The following is a 21,518-nucleotide window of genomic DNA, read 5'->3' on the forward strand; positions in this document are numbered from 1 at the left end:
GAATTGGCGCGCGCACGCACGCACTTTCCTGTTTTCACACACTTCTCTTAATACCTCATATATATTGTTATCTAATACTACTATTTTTTTCATTTTACAAGCTAAATCATTGAGTTTATTTTGAAGATTGATGTTTGAAATTTTAACTTTTGAAATACTATAACAATTGGTTAAAATAGATGCTATATTTTCAACTATTTGTTTCTTTTTATTTTGGATAATTGATATCCCTTATCAAAAATAAATTATATTTTTTGTAATCATATTACAAATTTATAATTGAAATTTTTTCATATAATTATTTTTTATTATACATTCTCCATTTAGAATAAATGTGTTTTTTTACCGATATATCTCAATATATTATTTCTACAATACCAAAATAAATTTATCCGTGCGGGAACATGTGTATTTTACTAGTTTTGCTTATAAAAAATTTAACATTTAACTCACTAATTTAAATTTTGTGAGTTCTAACATTTTAATTTAGAAGTCGAATAACATTTACAACTAGAATGATATAAATATATTGTTAATTTTATTTTTACTTTAACAAAAAGTATACTATTTATTCTATAATAATATAAAAGTGCATAATTAAAATTACATAAAATATGTAACTTAAATTCTCTTTCCAAGCCAACGAAATCTCATCATCTCGAGTAACGAGAGAGTATCTCTTTGTATCGGCAAGAAGACACACAACTCCTTCAAGTTCTGCATCACAATAATTCATAGTTAACAATATTATAAATATTTAAAAAATGATGAGTACTTTTTCAATAGAAAAAATTAAAGTGTAAAGAGACCCACCATTCTTTTTGATTCTTTTCTGGTCAGCTTTACGACAAATCCATTCAAAATCTTCGAGTGATAGTCGATAACAAACTCTACTGCCGAGTCTAAAATTGTAGGAAAAAAAATAAGTTAAAAAGTCTTCAAATTTTTGTGTTGGGTAAATAAGAATTTACCGTAACAATTAAGCCACCTATTAGCAGCTTGATGTATCAATTCAATGTATTGACGCATTATATTTTCGAAATAAGGTCCAGTTATGACAATATAAATCTGCATTTTTAATTCAATAGGTTTATGATAAAGATAAAAAATTATACTTTTTTCAACTAAATTAAACTATTAAAAACATAAATATGAAAAACTGATAACAACTTCTCTTTAGGTGTTTTTGTTGACATGGTGAATAACATTTAATCAAAAGCATCGTATGTAGCATAAGACTAAGGAGGTACAAAAGGATACGAACCATTATGCCCTTAATTGTAAAGCTAATACTGACAACAACAAATGTTAAAGTGGAAAATTTTAATTAATTCACACAACCATAAATAACATTCTTCTATCTCATATTCACTATCACTATCACATTAAATTTTTTTTTTCATAATTAAGAAAATGTATTGTAAAATTTATTTTCACATTTTGTCAACAAATATTATAACGGTTATGTAGGCCACTTAAAGAAAAAAGAAAAGAGAAAGAGAGATGGTACATGGTTGGATGGACGGTTGTTGTTGGTGCAAGCACGATAGATAGAAAATTTATCACCAAGGTCAAATTAGGAGACAATACAACATATGAGGTAAATCTATTTACCTCATATGTTGTATTGTCATGCTATAGTGTATGAATTTACCTCATATGTTGTATTGTCTCCTAATTTGACCTTGGTGATAAATTTTCTATCTATCGTGCTTGCACTAATAATAATTGTCCATGGTGCAAGATTATGTAAGGATGCAGGGTGTGGACCTAAGTTCCCTCCTGCCACTACCGTAAGCACTCCATCACGCATTGCATGGAATGCTCCAATAGAAATTGCATCCTTATAATGATTATTGTTGTCTGCTGAATCATATCCAAGTGATACTGATAATATATCAACCCCATCAAGAATTGCATCATCAAATGCGGCAAGAATACTTTCATCAAAGCACCCAGTTGACCAGCATACTTTGTATACAGCAATGCGTGCAGACGGGACTACACCTCTTGTCGTTCCTTGTGCAAGTCCTAGCATGCTTGCCATGATAACTGGGTTCCCGGCTGCGGTTGATGATGTATGAGTTCCATGTCCCTTTGAATCTCTTGGAGATTCAAAATCTACTTGGCTCAAGGGTTCATTAGAACTAGATAAATAATACTTGGCTCCAATGATTTTTCTACAAAAACATGTTAACTTATATTAATATTTTTATTTGTTTGATTGTGTTTCATCTCTATATAATAAGGTACTATAAATCATATTGAAATACCAATTTGTGATATTGCTTGTGGGTGAAGATGAAGATGTTTAAAGTTTAATTTCCTGATGATATAAAGGAAGCTTTTTTTATCAACAATAACATAAGGAAGTCAAATACCTATTGCAAGAAAAATTTGAAGCAATACAACTGCCATTCCATTTGGTCGGTAGAGGACCGAAACCTTCATTATTGAAACTAGAAGATTCCGGCCAAATTCCAGTAACAATAACCCCCAGAATAATATCACTTTTATAATTTTCTCTTTCAGCATATTGTGTTAGACCAATAAAGTCCCATGACTTGGTGGTAAGGATGTGTCTCTTTTGATTAAGTAAAACAGACACCACTCCTTCGAGCCCTATATTACAAATTTATAATGGTTAATAAATTTTTAAACATTCAAAATGGTGTCAACTAATGTTGTAATAGAAAGAAAAAAAAATCACATACCAGCCATTTTGTTGGCTTCTTCAATGGAGTTGTCAATAGTGATATGTGTAACTATTTACGCTAATCATTTTGAAGAGAAGTGGAAGTTCAAAGATCCCCAACTTTAAAAAATGTAGAGCTTAGTTATTCTTTTCAATAGAACATTAAAGAAATGCAAAAATTTCAATTTGTATTAGTATTAAATAAATTGTGTAGTTCGATTAAATTTATAAAATCTCTCATGCATGTATAAAAAAGATAAATGTATGCTTTTATCAAAATAAAAATTAAATTTATTAAATAGGGAGATCAAATTTAACAACTAAATGTAATGATCCTAGCTTGCTACCATTATTCATTTGTTATACTAGCCTGTTACTATTTTAACCCAATTTTATGGAAACAAGCAAACTACCTGATTGAACACTACAGACCAACATACTATCACAGGTTCAGAGGGGGTGCCATGATTATTGTAGATAGTATCTAAAGTATAAATGGATAGTCACGTGCGGAGATAATATACACCGAAGATGAGTATGGAGCTAGACTTTTTATTCATAATGGCGCTAGACTTTTTTGTATGTTTATTGGCACATCTCACTAAAGAACATGACTTAATTTTTATTCTTTATATGACTAAAGGACAATTTACTTTTGTTCTTTTCAATTTACTTTTGTTCTTTTCAATGTCTCTTGATTTTCTGTGTGGCAATTTACTTTAATTTTTATTCTTTATATGACTAAAGGACAATTTACTTTTGTTCTTTTCAATTTACTTTTCCTTAAGACTAAGGGCTCGTTTGATTGAGTTTTGATTTTCTATTTTTAAAAATGATTTTATAAATCAATTTTAAAAAATTGTTTTTAAAAAAATTAATGGAATAAAATCTGTTTCGTAGTTCCGTTTTTAAAAATCGTTTTTAAAAATTAAAAACTTAAAAACTTGTTTGGAGAAATTGTTTTTGGTTTCTAATTTTTTTTAAAAATGAATATCTTAAAGATCTTAAAATCTAATCTTTTAAGTTTTATAGTAAAATAACTCTAATACAAATCAAAGCTATATATAATTTTATCAATCGGATAAGATAAGTTAATAAACAATCTGAATATTTATGATTTTCTATTTTAATATTTTATTAATCATTTGAATATATATATATATACTCGTTAAAAATTAAATGGCTCTATCTTAGCAAAACTCATATATAATATATTTATTTATAATTAATTTAATTTTTTTATAACATTCAGATCAATGTTATTTAATTTATTTTAGAATCTACAGTAATTTTTAAAATAAATAAAATATCAAAATAAAAATTAAAGTACTAAAGTATTTGGTATTTAATATAACAGAGCAACATGGAACCAATAAAAATTAAGGGATCTAAAAGAAAATTTAAATATAATTAAGACTTTAAATAAATAATGCCAAATAAAAGATATAATAGTTTTCATGAGTCATCAAATATGGACTATATTAAAAAAGATAAACTTTATCAATTTAAATATATTTTTATAAATTTTACTTTTGATTAAAAATAATCAATTGAGAGAGTTCTATACTATAGTGGATTTTTTTCTAAGATTAAAAATGGATAAAACGTATGATACAGTAAAAAAACTCACAAATATGTTAAACAAAATTAGAAAAACACAGAATATTGTTATTGTAATGCAGTATTAAAAAAATTCACAAACTTGCAAAAATAAAATAAAAAATAAAAAGTTTAACATATTTACAGTAATGCCATTAATAAAAATTAGAATATTTTTTGAAACACCAAATAGGAAAGAAAAACATCTAAAAGATGTTTTCACTTTTTAGTTTTTAAAAACACAATACTAAAATTAATTTTGAAAACTCTATGATAGAAAAGTATTATCAAACAAATTTTTAGTTTTATAATTTTTGAGAACTAAAATACAGTTTTTGAAAATCAATTCAAACAGGCCCTAAGTCTCTTGATTTTCTGTGTGGCAATTTACTTGGATATTTATCTGACTAATTATGGTTTACAAACCATCCAACTTTTTTTGACAAATTGTTAAGTCATGTTGGTAAGTTGTATATTTCCAATTATTATGTTTGCTGATAGGTGTTAATGAACAACACCTAATTAATGTGTTCTTTTAGGATGACGTACGTTTCATACTTGTTAGTGTTATTTGAGTTCCATTTGGTAGATACTATTTTTTTATTATTAGATTATCTTTTAATAGAAAATAACTGTTTTTCATTATCTCTAAATACTATATTTTTATTTAAACAGGGGCCTATAATCAATAAAGTCAGAAATTTTAGTTTGTGGAAGCAAAGTTTTATGTAAATTTATACTATAAAAAATATAAGGCTCTTTATCTTTAATTAAAAACTACATTCACATTTTTTTTCATTTAAAATTATATTTTATAGAAAATTTTAAATACATTAGTCCTTATTTTTATAAATATATGTTTTATTAAAATTATAAATTTATTTTGAATAATAAAAGGTCAAATAAATATATCTATAACTATTGTTGGTGCACAAGATGAACAAGCTGAAGATAGAAGAAGAGAGACTTGAAATAACAAACTTCCACTAGTCTTCAAAATGATTACCGTAAATAGTTACGCATGTCACTATTGACAACTACACTTGTTTATATACACAAACAATAAATCCACGTAGGCAAAATGTTAACCTAAACTAGCTAGGTTAAGATTAACAAAACTAATACTACTGCTACTTAATATGAATTACTTCTAACATTATCCCTTAATTCATATTAAACTAATCAAAACTAACAACACCAATTTAATCCCTCAAGTAGAGAAATTGATTAGTCTCGTTCGCTTTTGTCAGAACATATGTCAGTTGCTTCTCATAAAATGATATTTAGTCTCAATATGCTTGCTTCTCCCATGCAGCACTAGGTTCTTGGCAAGAATGATTGCAGACTTGTTATCAATCATCAACTTCAGAGGCTTGTCTACTTTGATCTTCAGATCCTGCAATAAATTCAGAAGTCAAACAGCTTGACATGCAGCCACAATACCTGCAATGTATTCAGCTTCACAAGTTGACAAAGCAATAACTGATTTCTTCTTGGAACACCAAGAAATAGGACCTCTCAGATACTTACACAAATATCCATAAGTACTTCTTCTATCAACTTTGTCTCCATACCAAACAGAGTCTGAGTAACACATCTGTTGTGAATTAGCCTTTTCGCCATAAGGGAACAAAATTCCATACTTCAGAGTCCCCTTAATATACCTTAGAATCATAACAGGATCTTGGTAATGAGATCACTTTGGTTTACTCATGAACCTACTAATAATTCCAACTTGTGATTTGTCTCTGAAGGTTATATCGCAATCTTACAATGAAGTAGCTCAAATCTCTTTAGAATCTCAAATTCATACTTCAGCTGATGCAAAATTATACCTTTCTCATATTACACAATCTTTATCCCCTAGAAAATATGTCATATTTTCTAGATCAGTTATCTCAAACTCATTCATCAACACCTTCCTTAACTTCATTATCTCTTTTGAACAGCTTCTTGTCAGCAATATATCATCAACATAGAGAGACACCAAAATCATATTGCCTTCAGAAGTATGCTAAATATAAATGCCATATTCCATCTCACACTTTCTGAATCATTGGAGCTTGAAAAATGAATCAATTTTCAAGTTCCAGGTTCTAGGAGCTTGTTTCAGTCCATACAACATTTTATGTAACATGTACACCAGCCCTTTCTGATTCTTTTTCACAAATCCAAGAGGTTGTGACATGTATACTTCTTCTTGCAATGGACCGTTCAGAAACATAGATTTCACATCTAAATTCATCAGAGGCAAATTTTTGTTAGCAACTATCGCAATCACCAGTCCACTTGTCTCATGTCTCGCTACAGGAGAAAACACCTCAAAGTAGTCTAACTCAAGTTTCTATAGAAAACCTTTTGCCACTAACCTTGCTTTATGTTTTCCAATTGATTCATCTGGCTTCAGCTCACCTTGAAAACCCATCTGGCGTTGATGGCTTTCTTGTCCTTTGGAAGCTTAGTCAACTCCCAAGTCTTGTTTCTTTCTATAACTTCAAGTTCTTCTTTCATGGCCTTCAACCATACCTTCTTCTTGAGCGCTTCTTCAACACTAACTGGTTCAGATTCTACTAACATGGTGTAAGACCCCAATTTTGACCCTAAGATCCCTCATGCAATCTCATCATATGCATTAGCCTTGGGATCATACCTTGGCATCCTCCTTACCCCTTTTTCATTGGGTTTGTGTTGGGAGATATCACCAAGCACCATGTGATTGTATCATACTTTTATATTATCATCTTCACTAACCAAAATACTAAAAATATGTCTTTGCATTTGCCTAACTCTTTTGTAGGTATGGCATGATCACCATTGATCTATCAAGTTCACATATAGGGTTTAAGACCCTCATTGCCAAAAGCTCAACCAAGGAATGATCCATAATGGTTCTAGGCATCATATAAGAGTCCCCATGATCTCTACATGTTATTTTGATCAAGCATTCTTCAAGAGTTTGGAGTTGGTTTGCCTTGGAAACCCTAGTTCATCTGGGTATCTTGAGTAACTTCTTCAACATGTTTCCTCACCAATTGATCAAATTTCTCAAGGGACACTTAAAAATTCATCATCTTATGCATATATGATCTACCATTAGCCAAAAAAGTTAAGAGAATTGCAAGTTAGCAAGATGGTTGATGGTGGTTGGTCAGATAAAAACATCTGATCTAAACTGGGTCTCCCTAGATCCTATCTCCTATAATTTTCATCATATGAAAATGATTCCAAGAGAAACATTATTCTAAATGACATTCCAAATAACTTTCATGTTTAGGTCTAGGGCTAATTTTGCTTGTAAAATCATTTTCTATGTTGAAACACTATAGGTCATTTTGTCTAAACCCTAATTTGAAAGTCAACTTTCCAAGATAATAACTTGCTCAATTTTTATGATATGAAATATTTCCAAGTTTCACAATCAAATTAAATATGTCTACTTTAATTTTTATGTTTGGAGTGAGAGCTAAATCAACATTTATGAGCATGTGATATGAGGATACATTATGTGTCATTTTGGACCAATTCCATTGAACAAGTGATTTTCCTCAACCTCAAAAGTGCATAAATCACTCATCCTAAATCCAAATGATTTTAAACTGGTGACCATTTTTATGGTTTTTGAAAGACCTACAACTTTTATGAAAACACTTTTATCATTTGGAGCTCACATAAGAAGTTAAGCAAGGTGGAATAATTGAATATGTGGCTTGACACTTAGAAAATATTTTGACATGTTAAAAGTTCCAAACTTCCACCTCAAGTTGTTCCTCTTGATCTAAGGTTTCCAAAGAGTCCTAATTCATTTATTTTGGAAATAGTTTGATAGGGTTGCGCATGGCTTAAACAGGCTTGTATCAATTGGCAAGATTCATGCTTCCAATGTTCAAACAACTTTGCCTTGCCATTCAAGCCTCATGCAGACCTTATTTCTGTTGATTGTGGACCTAAATGGATTGCTTCATGGGCCTGCACAAGCCCATGCAAGCATATGCATTGCATTACCAAATTTGGAGAATTTTCAAGTATGAAAATAACACTACTCATTGCTATAGATAGACGTCCAATGCCTCAATTCAAAGGACCTTGCGCGCCATCTTTGCCCCCAATCATCCAAACCCTCTCAATTCAAAGGAAAACCTGAGAAATTTCAACTGAAATTTGAGTTTGAATCTCACTGTTTGGAGATTCAAAAACTCCAGGATCCAAAGCTTTGAATTACTCTTAAGCCACTTCCACAAGCTCCATAAGCAAGATCAAGCACTAATTGAAGCAAGAGAGATCCATTTCTGCACAGCATTGAAGGTATTTTTCCAGATTTTTCTTCTCTTAGATTCTCTCTCAATTCTCATCAATTCTCTTGGATCTTTGGTTGTCTGAAGTCCTACTAATGTAGGCAAGAAGATTGAGTTGCTTTGAGGTCAAATCGAAGCAACTCAGTTGACACCCCTCAAAATTCAACTCCACGTATCTCTATATATATTTGGAGTTAGTTAAAATTGAGGTGATATTCGTGATTTACGCCATTTTATCTTTAAGATCATCTACTCTTTTTTAATTTATGATATGGTGATGATTGAACCAGTCCGGCCAGGGTCATCAGAGAAGATGACCGGCCTTTGGCTCCGGCGATGCGCTGGAAGTGTTCGGAGCCATTAAATGAGTTTGAAATGTTTTAATCAGGAGCGTACATTATGATTACCAGGCGTATGGACATTTGACTCTAGCGTACCATGGAACTCACTCTCTCCACCACTTGATCTTCCACCTCAATTAATGAGGCAGATCAAGTGGTCCACGTTTTTTTGATTATCTGATTTTTATTTTTATTTCTTTAATTTTCATTAATTCATATTAATTTTAATATTTATCCAAAAAATATGAGAGTTTCACCAAAATATTTTAAATAAAATCCTCTTTCATTTTTGAATAAAAATTATTTTTTGGATCATTATTAATATTTTTCATGATTTAATTGATTTTGTGAATATTTTTAATTGTTTAAAAATACTTTTAACTTTCCAAAAATTCTGAAAATTTTTATCCAAGGTCCTTTGAATTTGTTTGACCTATGATAAATCTGATGGCCATTTCTTTGGTGTTTTGATTAGGTTTTAGGAAATTGACCAACCATATTTAATTTAATGCATTATTTTTAATATTTTTAATTGTTTAAATGCCAAATTAATTGTGTAGAACCATTTTAATTGACTTTGTAAGTTTGACTTCTGTTGTTGGGCCTTGGTCAAGGTTGATCTGACTTGGTTAGGTTAAGATCATTGGATTTAGAGGATTGATGGAATGTACATTCCATCTTCCAAAATGAATGAATGATCTTAACTTAGTAAAAGTCCTCCTTTGTCCAATTTGAGTTTGATCCATGTCCCCTCCCTCTTCATCTCATTCCCCTTATTTATGCATTCATGTCATGGACCTATGATATCTCAATATCCTAAGGCTAGTGTAAGACCCCAAATTTTGACCCTAAGATCCCTCATGGCATCATAACATTGCATTGCATAAGCCTCAAGGATCATTGAGCATTTTGACTTCCTTCCCCTGTGGTTGGGATCTCTTTGTGAGTGATTCGTGATCACCAAGCATGTTTGCATTGTATATCATTTCTTTTCTCATTTGTTTGCTAACTAAAATGCACAAAAATATGTCATTAACCTGTGTTACTTGCAACTTAAGCAGTCAACAGGTCAAGCATATCAAGTGGATCCTATGTGTACAAGATGAGGCATTTCCTTGAGATGAGGACCATTTGATCATTCTAAAGAGCTTATATGAGCTAGGGTTTCATTTTGAAGCAAATTTACCATGTGGTAGAGGCCCAAGTTCATCAAGGCATATTCAGGTCATCTGAGGACCATACAAGTCAAATGTGCAGTCAATTGAGGGCTATGAGTTGAGGAATGGAATTTCTTCATCCTAATCATGTTCATACAAGGCCTATTCATCATGTCAAACATCTATCTTGAAGATTTTGAAGTCAAAGCAAAAGTTTCCAAAAATGGAAAGTGACCTGTAATTTCAAGTTTCCAAAAATGGCAAGTTTTTGGTTCACATTCAACTTGACTTTCCAAAATCAAAGAAGCTTCAAATGGATTTTTGGTGGACATGAAAGTTGAAGATCTTTCTCTCCTCTTTTCAAAAAGTCCTATATCATGATCATCTGATGAATGGTTGAGAAGTAATGGCCAAATGATCACATAGTATACATGGAAGTTCAAAATGCCATAACTTTTGATTCCAAACTCCAAATTGAACCACTCTTTTTGCAAAATGCTCCTTGTGACCAAGAGATTCCAAAATGAATCATTGCCTTGCATGAAAGAAGCTCACATGATCAAGTGTTCATACAAGTGCATTTTGGAGGGAAATTTGATAATTTGAATTTGGTGGATCATACAAGCCTAATACCAATCCAATGTTGTTTATTGAATGATTTTAAGTGGATTTGCACCTTACATGGCACTGTTCACGTGCACATTGCTCATGCTACATCACACTTGCCAATTTGCAAAACACCTCACATCTCTCTAACTTTCAATTAACCATTGCCTAATCTTGATTACAGCATCATTAACACATCATATATAAGCCAAATCTTAATCATAATTGAAAAGAATAACAAAATTTGGATAAAAAATTTCATTTCCCTCCCAATTTTCTCTCTCATCGAATCTCAAAATTCGTCACACAAACACTAAGTTTCTTTGTAGATTCATGATCCTTGTGTAGTTTGGAGCAAGAATCAACCATTACTTTGACCAATTCAGTCCAGAATCGTGCAGATCCAAAGCTTGAACATGAAGATGGAGTTCTGAAATTGAGCTTGATTTGAGGATTTTCAATTGCTTCTTTGTGCATAAAGCTTCATTAGAGGATTGAGGAAGAAGATCTGGACGTTTTGGAGGCTTGAACACGTGAATTTGAAGAACTGCATCTCAAGTAGGTGAAAAATTCGTCATCTCTTTTCTTCAATTTCTTGCCATGATTAGATAGATCTTGTTGTGCTGATGATGTTGATATAATTAGATTTTGAAATGGATGGATATTGATCAAGATATGATGATTTAAAGTTTGGTTGTTCAAAATGTTTTCCTTCGATCTGCTTGATTCATGAGGTTTTAGGTTGATTTGATATGATATCTGTGATCTACGTTGCAAGACGGTTCTAACGGTGTATGGTTTGCAAAATTCTGGAAAAAATTCTTGTTGCTCCGTCGTGTACACGGTCGGAGAAGACGGTGAAACCACCGTGTGCCGCCTTCTAGTTTTGGCCTAGGGTTTCTGTCTTAAACGCATCGTTTCTTTCGCTTTGTGACCGTCCACACGCGGGTTCGAACCTTCGCTTGTGCATTTTGTTTTAAAATTCCAATTGAGCGCACCTTGAACCGTCAACACATGAGTTCGATTCTTCACTGGCGCATGTTTTCTGATTTCTCACTTGAGCGCTCTTTAACCTGGCTGGCATGAGTTCGAACCTGGCCTTATGTACTTTCTGATTTTCATTCACATTTCATTTTCCACATGATTTTCATTTTATTTCATTTTGTTCATTCAACTTCTAAAAATCATAAAAAATAGAAGACATGTCCAAATTGATCCAAACTTTTTTTCACATTCTTGTTTTGATGTCTAGTATTTTTTAGCATTAATTTCATGAATTGTTGGACGCTGGATTTTTAATTGGGAATTGTTGATTGAACATGATGCCATATTGCTACGTTGCACTCATTTGTTTGTGAAATGCTCATGGTTTATCCAATGGAATTGAAATTTGACATGCTTTATCCTAACATGTGATTTGATGTTTGAGCTTTGGTTTGAGATTTTTATCATATGCCATCACTGTTTTGGACACATGAACATATGGTGTGACAATTTGTGTCACATATTTGATATTGCATTTATGCATTTTCATTTGCATATCATTTGAGCTCTTCTGGACTTAATTTTTTGCATGATGTTCATTCTTAACATGATAAGCTTACATAAAAAATCTCATGATCATTGGATGCTTTTCTCTTTTGATTTGGATTTTCTAATTTGATTGTCCATTTTGTGCACCTTTGCTTGCCTTTGCTTTACATTGATCATTTGATGCATTTGCCTTATGAATTCGTTTTGGTCCTTTTGAGGACTCTTTCTTGTCTGATTGAATGTGCTTCATGTGAAATATTGACTTCTGTTTTGGTCATTTGACTTGCCTTTGACCCTAGTCTTTGTACTAGTGGTTTGTACTCACCAATTGTGTTTTGTGTTTCAGGTATTTAACACTAATGGTTGGTTTGGTCTCATTACTTGAGATGCCATTTGCTTTGATTACTAACTCTTGTTGTGTTGTAGGTCCATTGATGTGATGAACTCACTTGAGTGCTTGCACTTATGACTTACATTGTGTATAATTGTTGGATGATTCCACCGTTGTCTGTTTGGTTTTCTGAATGCAATATTAACTATTTGGCTTTTGTACAGGTACATTAGTCGCTTTTAGCTCTTGCTTGAGCTTTGCTTTGGTTTGTGGTTGATATACCACTTAGGTAACCACTCTCTTACTCCATGTAGTCTGGAAGTCCTGTCGCCTTTTTGGCAGGCATTTGGCTGAAGTCCTCCTTAAGAGGCAATGATTGTGATTGTTTACATTTGTGCTAAAGACCTCCAAGTGAGGCATGTTACTTGATAAGTCCTCCTAAGTGAAGAGGCAATTGACAGATAGAAGGGATTAACAATCAATCCCCTGTTATTCCGTGAGTCTTTCATTATGCTCGCACTACGTGCTGATGCTCTTGAATAAACACCCAAGATTTTGTATAGAGTCAGTCAAGTGGAATAGGGTCCCTCATTCTGGATCCCAACACTTTCTTTATCATAAGCTCACCCAGGCCAGGGTTAAGAGCATGAGGTCTCATCCTCATTTCCTTCCATCAGCTTCACCCTAACTCTCAATGTTAGTGGTTAAGAGCTTCAGAACACCCTTACAGTTTTGGCTTGTTTGTCGAGGTTGATATGACCCCTCTTGACTAAAGCCCAACTTTTGTCTGAGCCTCTTGTTTGTATAAAGAGTGTGATGCTTGATTGCTTGTTTGCTTACTTGTGAATTTTTCATGTGTTTGCTTTTCATGCATGTTTGTTTGTTTGAGGAGTTAGATGTAAGTCCATTGATTGGCTTTCTGTTTCCTGTTTGTTTTGTGGAGTTAGATGTAAGACCATTGATTGGCTTTCTGTTTCCTGTTTGTTTGGTGGAGTTAGATGTAAGACCATTGATTGGCTTTCTGTTTCCTGTTTGTTTTGGAGTTGGATGTAAGTCCATTGATTGGCATTCCGTTTCCAGTTTTTTGCTGTTCTCTTATGAGTCTTGCTTATTGCTTTTACCTTGTGTTGCCTAATTCCAAAGGAACTTACTTGGATCATTTCTATGATCTTGAGAAAGGAACTCCTGTTTGTGGCTTTGTTCCTTAGCCCTCACCTCTTGCATGCTTAACCTTGATCCATATCTTCATCCTTAACCCAAACCAGAAAACTTTTGTGCAAACATTTCATTTGTTTTCAACATTAGAAACCTAGGCCTTATGCCTTTGATTTTCAAACTTTCTTTTCATAATACTCATTTTGAATTGAACTTTAAGTCAACTTTGACATGTTTGTGAATACTTCTAATTGGATAATTCAACCCACTCAATTGTCTTTTGTGGCCCTTGTCCACTTCTTAATCAAAATTTTCATGCATTAGCCATAGATCTGAATTATCTTAGTGGTTGATGTAAATCTCACCTTTTGTCCTTAGTGATTGAATTGTAAGACTTCCCTGCTTATTATAGGGTTAACCCCTCACTAGCATGTTGAAGTTGTTCTCACATGGTGGACTTGTGGTTGGTTCAGGTTGAGTGTCCTCCCTTTGATAATGAAAGACCTTAAGGCTTTTGTTCTAAAATCAATCCACTCATTGTTTTGAAATTTGTTACCCGAACTATGGGGTTTTGATCCTTATCTTTCATGAGAGGGTACGTAGGCAATGGGTTTATCCATCCAAACACAAAAATAACTAACTTGCACATTCTTTTCTCATCTCTTCAATCATGTTTGCACAATAAATATTTCATAAACAATAACCTTTGCAACAAGTTGTGAAAAGGGCTCCCTAGGAGTACCTAGGATGTTGTGGGTGCCTAACACCTTCCCATGACATAACCAACCACCTTACCCAGATCTCTGACCTTCTTTTACTAGTTTTGTTTGTAAAACTTTTTAGGCTTTTGTTCGCTTTCTAGCCATTCCTTTGGATAAATAGAAGTGCGGCGGCGACTCGACTTTGTATGATTTACCTTGGATCTAGTTAATATTTCCAATGGTGATGAATACACCGCTACAGAAAAGTGGCGACTCTACTAGGGACACATCTTCCTAGTGGGTTTGCCAACTTTTCACAATTGTTGTAATATATTGTTTATGACATATTTTTGTGCAATTTAGGATTACTGTATTGTTTGTAATGATTGAATTGCTTGATATATCAATTGTTTGCATGCTTTGGTGATATTTGTAAGATGAGTTCTATACCCGAACTCGAGTGCACCTTAGGATAGGAGAATGGCATAGTCTCGTCGACTTGTGTGGAGTTATTCCTTAGCTAGTTGACTTGCGAGTCCATTCACTTGGTGGGGGTCATGTTGGGATCAATAATGTCACACAAGTCATTTGTGGTTAGACATTACTCTTTCCAATATGTACCATAGAAGCCAAGGACCTTAGTTTACCAAGCCCATCTTGGCCTATTTTTAGGACGTAGTGCGGAGGTCGTTCAGATGTAATATCTGATACGATTGTTACGCGATACTACACTCATAAGAGTCCCTCTTGAGAATATTTTTGGAATACGAGTATTCGTTCCTCCGATAATATTCGAAAGATGGGATGATGACTATGGGAACCTCTGGTAGAACATGTTCGGCAGGTTTAAACCCTAGTACACTCCTTTGGGTGGTTCTTAACCGAGACTCCATGCTCGTGACTCGCAACAAACCCGTGATTCATGGTTGATCCGTTCACACATCCTTAATATCAATGGGACTTGGGTGTTGATAAGGTGTAAACCATAATCCACCAAAATGGATGATTGATATTAAGGATGGTTGAGCCGTTCATATATCGTTAATATCAATGGAACTTGGGTGTCGATAAGGTGCAAACCATAATCCACCAAAATGGATGATTGATATTAAGGATAATATGAGCCATCCGATGCCCTTTGTCTGGTGTGCTTTGCTTGATCCTTGAGTGTGATTCCTGCATTCATGCATTCATGCATTCATCAACATCCATATCATCAAAAAAGGAAAATTTTCAAGGAACTTAAGGGGTTTATTTGCAAAATTTTCAGATATGGAAAGACAAAAAAGGCATACAAAGAAGTACAGCTTCAGACAGCCCGATCTGAAAGAGTTAACGAATCTGACATCCTATGTATTAGATCCCTTGGGTTTCAAAGCTCGTTTCAGGAAGCTTCTGCCTCTTCTGACTACTCAGGTTGATGAAGGGTTGATGGGTACTTTGGTGCAGTTCTATGATCCTCTGTATCGCTGCTTCACTTTTCCACACTTTCAGCTATTGCTTACCCTTGAGGAGTATGCTTATCTGGTGGGTATACCTATTCTGGATCAGTTGTCGTTCAGTGGCTTGGAGAGTATTCCTACTTCTCAAGAGATAGCTGACATATTGCACATAGATGAATCCTTGGTTAAAGCTCATATGACTACCAAAGGTGGAATTCAAGGTCTCCCTTCTGAGTTCCTCATCGCTCAAGCTACTGTTTATGGGAAGGCCATGAGTGAGGATGCCTTTGAGGCCATATTCGTGCTTCTTATCTATGGATTGGTATTGTTCCCCAACATCGACAAATTTGTGGATGTGAACGCTATTAGGATCTTCTCTGCTCTTAATCCCGTTCCGACTCTGTTGGGTGATACCTATTTCTCTTTGCATCTGAGGAATGCAAAGGGTGGTGGCGCTATTGTGTGTTGTTTGCCTCTGTTGTATAAGTGGTTTATTTCTCACTTACCTCAGACGATCGCCTTCAAGGAGAACAAAGGATGTCTACGGTGGTCTACGAGGCTTATGTCTGTCACTAATGATGATATATTTTGGTATAATCGTGTATATGATGGAGTGCAGATCATTGACTCTTATGGTGAATTCTCGAATGTGCCTCTTCTTGGTACATGTGGTGGGATTAACTACAACCCTGTGTTAGCACGTCGTCAGCTTGGGTTCCCCCTAAAGGATAAACCTAATAACATTCTGTTAGAAGGTGTGTTCTTTCAGGAGGGTAAAGATCCCCAAGGCTTGAAGGGCAGAATGGTTCGCGCTTGGCGCAAGGTTCATAAGAAAGGCAAGAGCGAGTTGGGTCATAAGAATTGCATTGCTTTGGAGCCGTACACTGCTTGGGTAAGGAAGAGAGCATCTGAGTATCTCATGCCTTATGATTATCCGAGACCTACACCTTTGATTGTGGCTGGGCCTTCAACCCTCCCTAATCAAGGAGTAGAGGAGTTGAGACACGAAGACCTTTCATGTGCCTGGATCCGTGAAAGGGAAGAGTTGCTTCAGCAGATCAAGGAGAAGGATGCTCTGATTGAGTTCCTCGAGCATCAGGTCATTGACGATCCTGGCGGTGCATGGACTTCTCTACTTCCTCAGTCTTCTAAGTTCTGGAAAATGAGGTATGACAGATTAGCCAAAGAGAAAGCGAATATGGAAGCAGCCTATGAGAGAGAAGTGAAGAAGCTTCGTGCAACTTATCTTCCGGTGTCCCGAGCTTCTAGGGATCCATAGGTTGATTATTTTCCTTTTCTCTTGTAATATGATTGACAATGATGTACTTCTTTCTCTTTATATAATTGATGAGATATTTTCTATATGCGATAAAATGCTTAATATGTCAAAGTTTGCAAATAAAACCCTAAGAGTTCCTCTGAAATAAAAAAAAATCATATGCACAAGCATTTCATGCATCATTTCAGCCTCCAGTCCTGTGGTCTAACTCTGTTTGCTCTTCATTTATTTTGAAGACAAGCTGACTCACCGGTACTACACCAGAGCCAACTCTTCGAGATTGATGGATCACCTAGAGCAAGAGAACCGTGAACTCAAGGAGGAAGTTGTCAGACTGAGTGCTTTGATGGAATCGTTTTTGGCTGCTCAGAGCCAGTCGTCTTCGACGCCTTCAACTCCTCCCCAGACGACAATCATCTCTGAGATTGTTTCCTCAACTGTGCCAGCTGCCAGTGCCCATTTTGTGCCAACAGCCATGCCACCCGGGTTTCCGTGGGGGATGCCTCCCAATTTTATACCCGAGATTCCTACTCCAACGTTTGCTTCGATGCCGGCATCTAGCGCGGTCCTTGCTGTTCCTCTTCCTGTCGTGCATACCGTTCCTAGGGTAGACGACGCCATCTATCATTCTGAGTCGTCTGAGGGCCCAGATGTTCATGAGAAGATGGACGCGATGAATGACTAATTTCTTGAACTCCGCAAGGAATTGAAGACCCTTCGAGGAAAGGATTTGTTTGGAAAATCTGCTGTCGAGCTTTGTTTGGTTCCCGGTGTCAAAATTCCGGTGAAATTTAAGGTCCCAGACTTTGAGAAATACAAGGGGAACACCTGCCCTCTCAGCCACCTGGTCATGTACGCCAGGAAAATGTCAACTCAAACGGATAATGATCAGCTACTCATCCATTATTTTCAGGACAGTCTGTCCGGTGTTGCACTGCGTTGGTATATGAGTTTGGACAATGCGAACATCCGTTCCTTCAACGACCTTGGCGAAGCCTTCGTCAAGCAGTACAAATACAATGTGGATATGGCTCCCGATCGGGATCAGCTAAGAGCCATGTCCCAGAAGGATAAGGAAACGTTCAAAGAGTACGCCCAGAGGTGGCGAGAGTTGGCATCTCAGATTACTCCTCCGCTAGAAGAGAAAGAAATGACCAAGATCTTTCTGAAGACCTTGAATTCATTCTATTACGAGCGGATGATTGCTAGCGCTCCTTCTGACTTCACCGAAATGGTGAACATGGGGATGCGTCTAGAGGAAGGGGTTAGAGAAGGACGACTAACCAAAGATGAAGGCTCTTCTTCTAAACGTTATGGGGCGTTTACAAAGAAGAAAGATGGAGAGGCACATGCTGTGCAATCCCATGTGAAATCCAGAAGACCCTCTACAAAGAGGAAGCCTGTGCGTTCAGCTAGTAACCAGCACCAGGTGGCTCATATAGCACCTGTTTTCAGAGATAATTCACAATATCAGCAACACAATCAGCAACCATCTCAGCAATATCAACAACAACATCGTCCTCAACAGCAGGCCTACCAGCCTCGCAATAGTAATCAAGCCAGTACGAGTTATGAGAGGAAGAAGATCACTTTTGATCCGATTTAGATGTCATATGCAGAACTGTATCCCTCTTTGATAGAGCGGAAATTGATTACTTCGAGAGACCCACCGGCTATACCTGTTAACCCTCAGTGGTGGTACAAGCCTGATCAGCATTGTGTGTATCATTCTGGTGCTCCCGGCCACGATGTGGAAAACTACTTTCTGTTGAAGAATAAGGTTCAAGACCTTATGAGATGCGGTATTCTGAGCTTTGAGGACGTAGGTCCTAATGTTACAAAGAACCCTTTGCTCGAGCATGGGAAATCTGTTAACATGGTCCAGGATTGCCCTGGCAAGTACAAGGTCAAATATGTCAGCCATATTCGACAATCTCTTGTTGAGTTGCACCGATTGCTGTGTGAGTACAGTCATCTGGAGCATGATCATGATAAGTGTCGAATTTGCTTTGTTAATAGATTGGGTTGTCGCCTAGTGCGCAAAGATCTTCAGGATTTGCTGGACGAGGGGACCATCGAGATCCTTCAGAACCGGAATGTTGGCGAAGACGAGCCCGAAGTCAACGTCATTTCACCAGTGTTTCGAGTGCTCGAACCTGTTATCATTAAATATGATGGTAGAAAGCAGAAGGTTTCTCCTTCCCTGATTATCAAGCCTGCCGGTCCAATGCTGTATTCTTCTGAGAAGGCCATCCCCTTCCGTTACAATGTTGTTGCTGTCGAAGATGGGAAAGAAGTGTTGTTGCCTTCATCCTCTGCTGTTGTGAATATTGCTGATGTGAGCGGATTGACCCGTAGCGGTCGCGTGTTTTCAGCGTCGAAGCCTCAGGCTAAGGCTGACTCTGTTGAGCGTCCGGTTGGGAATGCAGTGAATTCTCCGAACCCGACACTTTTTGTTAAACCCTCCTCTGTACAAAAGACTCCTACTTCTGTTGGCCCTAGTGGAAATTTGAATGAAGACTGTGATGAGATGCTGAGGCTCATCAAGAAGAGTGAGTACAGTGTTGTAGACCAGCTTCTACAAACACCATCCAAGATCTCCGTGCTGTCATTACTTCTGAATTCAGAACCCCATAGAGAGGCTCTGCAGAAAGTCTTGGATGTGGCTTATGTTGATCATGACGTCACTGTAGAACAGTTTGATAGTATTGTTGCAAACATTACTGCTTGTAACACTTTGAGTTTCTGTGACTCTGATCTCCCTGAGGAGGGAAGAGACCACAACCTGGCATTACACATTTCCTTGAATTGCAAAGACGACGCCATGTCCAACGTGCTGGTGGACACTGGGTCATCCCTGAACGTATTGCCAAAATCCACTCTCTCTAGATTGTCATATCAAGGGCCTTCCATGAGGCAGAGTGGAGTTGTTGTGAAAGCTTTTGATGGGTCGCGTAAGACTGTGATTGGGGAAGTTGATCTCCCAATCAAGATTGGACCAAGTGATTTCCAGATTATCTTCCAGGTTATGGATATTCACCCATCACATAGCTGTCTCCTTGGTAGACCATGGATTCACGAGGCTGGCGCCGTGACATCCACCCTACACCAGAAGCTGAAATTCGTGAAGAATAAGAAACTGGCAGTGGTAGGGGGAGAAAAGGCTCTCCTGGTTAGCCATTTGTCTTCCTTCTCATACATAGATGCTGAGGATGAAGTTGGAACTCCTTTCCAAGCTTTATCTATAGTTGAGCCTGTTGAGAAGAGAACTCCTTCATTTGCTTCCTATCGAGATGCGAAACTGGCCATTGAATGTGGTGCAGTTGCTGGTCTAGGAAAAATGATCGAGCTTGAAGACAACAAGTCCCGGGCTGGCATTGACTTTTCTTCTGGGGTCTTCAATGAGAAAGGGCTGTTCAAGAGTGGAGGTTTTATCCACACCGGTCAGAGTGAGGAAGCTGCTGCCATCTTGGAAGAGGATGTAGAGGATTCTGACAATTTTGTCATCCCTGGTGGGATCTGCAACAATTGGGTCGTTGTGGATGTTCCTACAGTCATTCATAAGTCAGAGTAATGATTCACTTTGTTTAAAAACCCTTCTCCCATGCCAAAAGGAGAAGTGATGACATTGTTGGCAACATTTATACAATGATGTTTTCATTCAATAAATTCATGTTAAATGTTTGTTTTTCCAATTGTTTTCCCTTTTTTTTTTTGCATGAAAATGGTGATCACATAAAACCCTAAAAACAAGAATAAAAGCAATCTTTTCATCTGCATAATGATTGCCTTGTTTGATTTCTAAAAAGCTTTTCATATCCAAAATCATTATGCAGGTTGATTCTAAAACCCATTAAACATAATGATCCAACGCCATCTCCCAATTTTGAATTCCCTGTATTCAAAGCAGAGGAAGATGATGTTGAAGGGATTCCTGACGAGATTTCCCGTCTCCTTGAGTATGAAAAGAAGATCATTCAGCTGCATCTTGAGAATCAGCAAAATAGTCAAACTGGGGCATTACAATGTAAAAAAAAGAAAAGGGGGTGAAAAATAAAATCAAAATAAAAAAGAAAGAAAGAAAGAAAAATGTAGAAAATAAGAGAAATGGCACCCTTAAACCCCAAGTTGACTGATGCTGAATGGGTTCAGAGTCATTATGACCAACTGAATTTGATCAAAGAAAAGAGATTGACTGCCATGTGTCATGGTCAGTTATATCAACAGAGAATGAAGAAAGCATTCGATAAGAAGGTCAAGTCTCGTGTGTTCCGAGAAGGTGACCTTGTGCTCAAGAAAGTATTATTTTTCGCGCCCGATTCCAGGGGCAAGTGGACTCCAAACTATGAAGGTCCATATGTTGTTAAGAGAGCCTTTTCAGGTGGTG

At 36.0% G+C, this 21,518-nt stretch overlaps 1 protein-coding gene across 1 annotated transcript; it reads right to left on the bottom strand.

The window, feature by feature from the left end:
* Positions 1-504: 504 nt before the first annotated feature.
* Positions 505-2,721, bottom strand: LOC127122012 (cucumisin). Its single transcript, XM_051052428.1, has 7 exons — positions 2,715-2,721; positions 2,382-2,622; positions 1,655-2,180; positions 989-1,068; positions 814-902; positions 608-717; positions 505-510 (listed from the first exon to the last, which is right to left on the bottom strand). Exons 1-7 carry the CDS (start codon positions 2,719-2,721, stop codon positions 505-507), a joined length of 1,059 nt encoding a protein of 352 aa, XP_050908385.1.
* Positions 2,722-21,518: the final 18,797 nt, after the last annotated feature.

The sequence above is a fragment of the Lathyrus oleraceus genome, chromosome 2 (genome assembly GCF_024323335.1).
Source record: "Lathyrus oleraceus cultivar Zhongwan6 chromosome 2, CAAS_Psat_ZW6_1.0, whole genome shotgun sequence".
NCBI lineage: Eukaryota > Viridiplantae > Streptophyta > Magnoliopsida > Fabales > Fabaceae > Lathyrus > Lathyrus oleraceus.

Excerpts from the sequence above, each read along its gene's own strand:
- LOC127122012 (XM_051052428.1), bottom strand. Across the intron at positions 903-988 it reads ATACATCAAGCTGCTAATAG|ACTCGGCAGTAGAGTTTGTT; the intron begins GTGGCTTAATTG and ends CTACAATTTTAG. Across the intron at positions 718-813 it reads GAAAAGAATCAAAAAGAATG|AACTTGAAGGAGTTGTGTGT; the intron begins GTGGGTCTCTTT and ends ATTGTGATGCAG.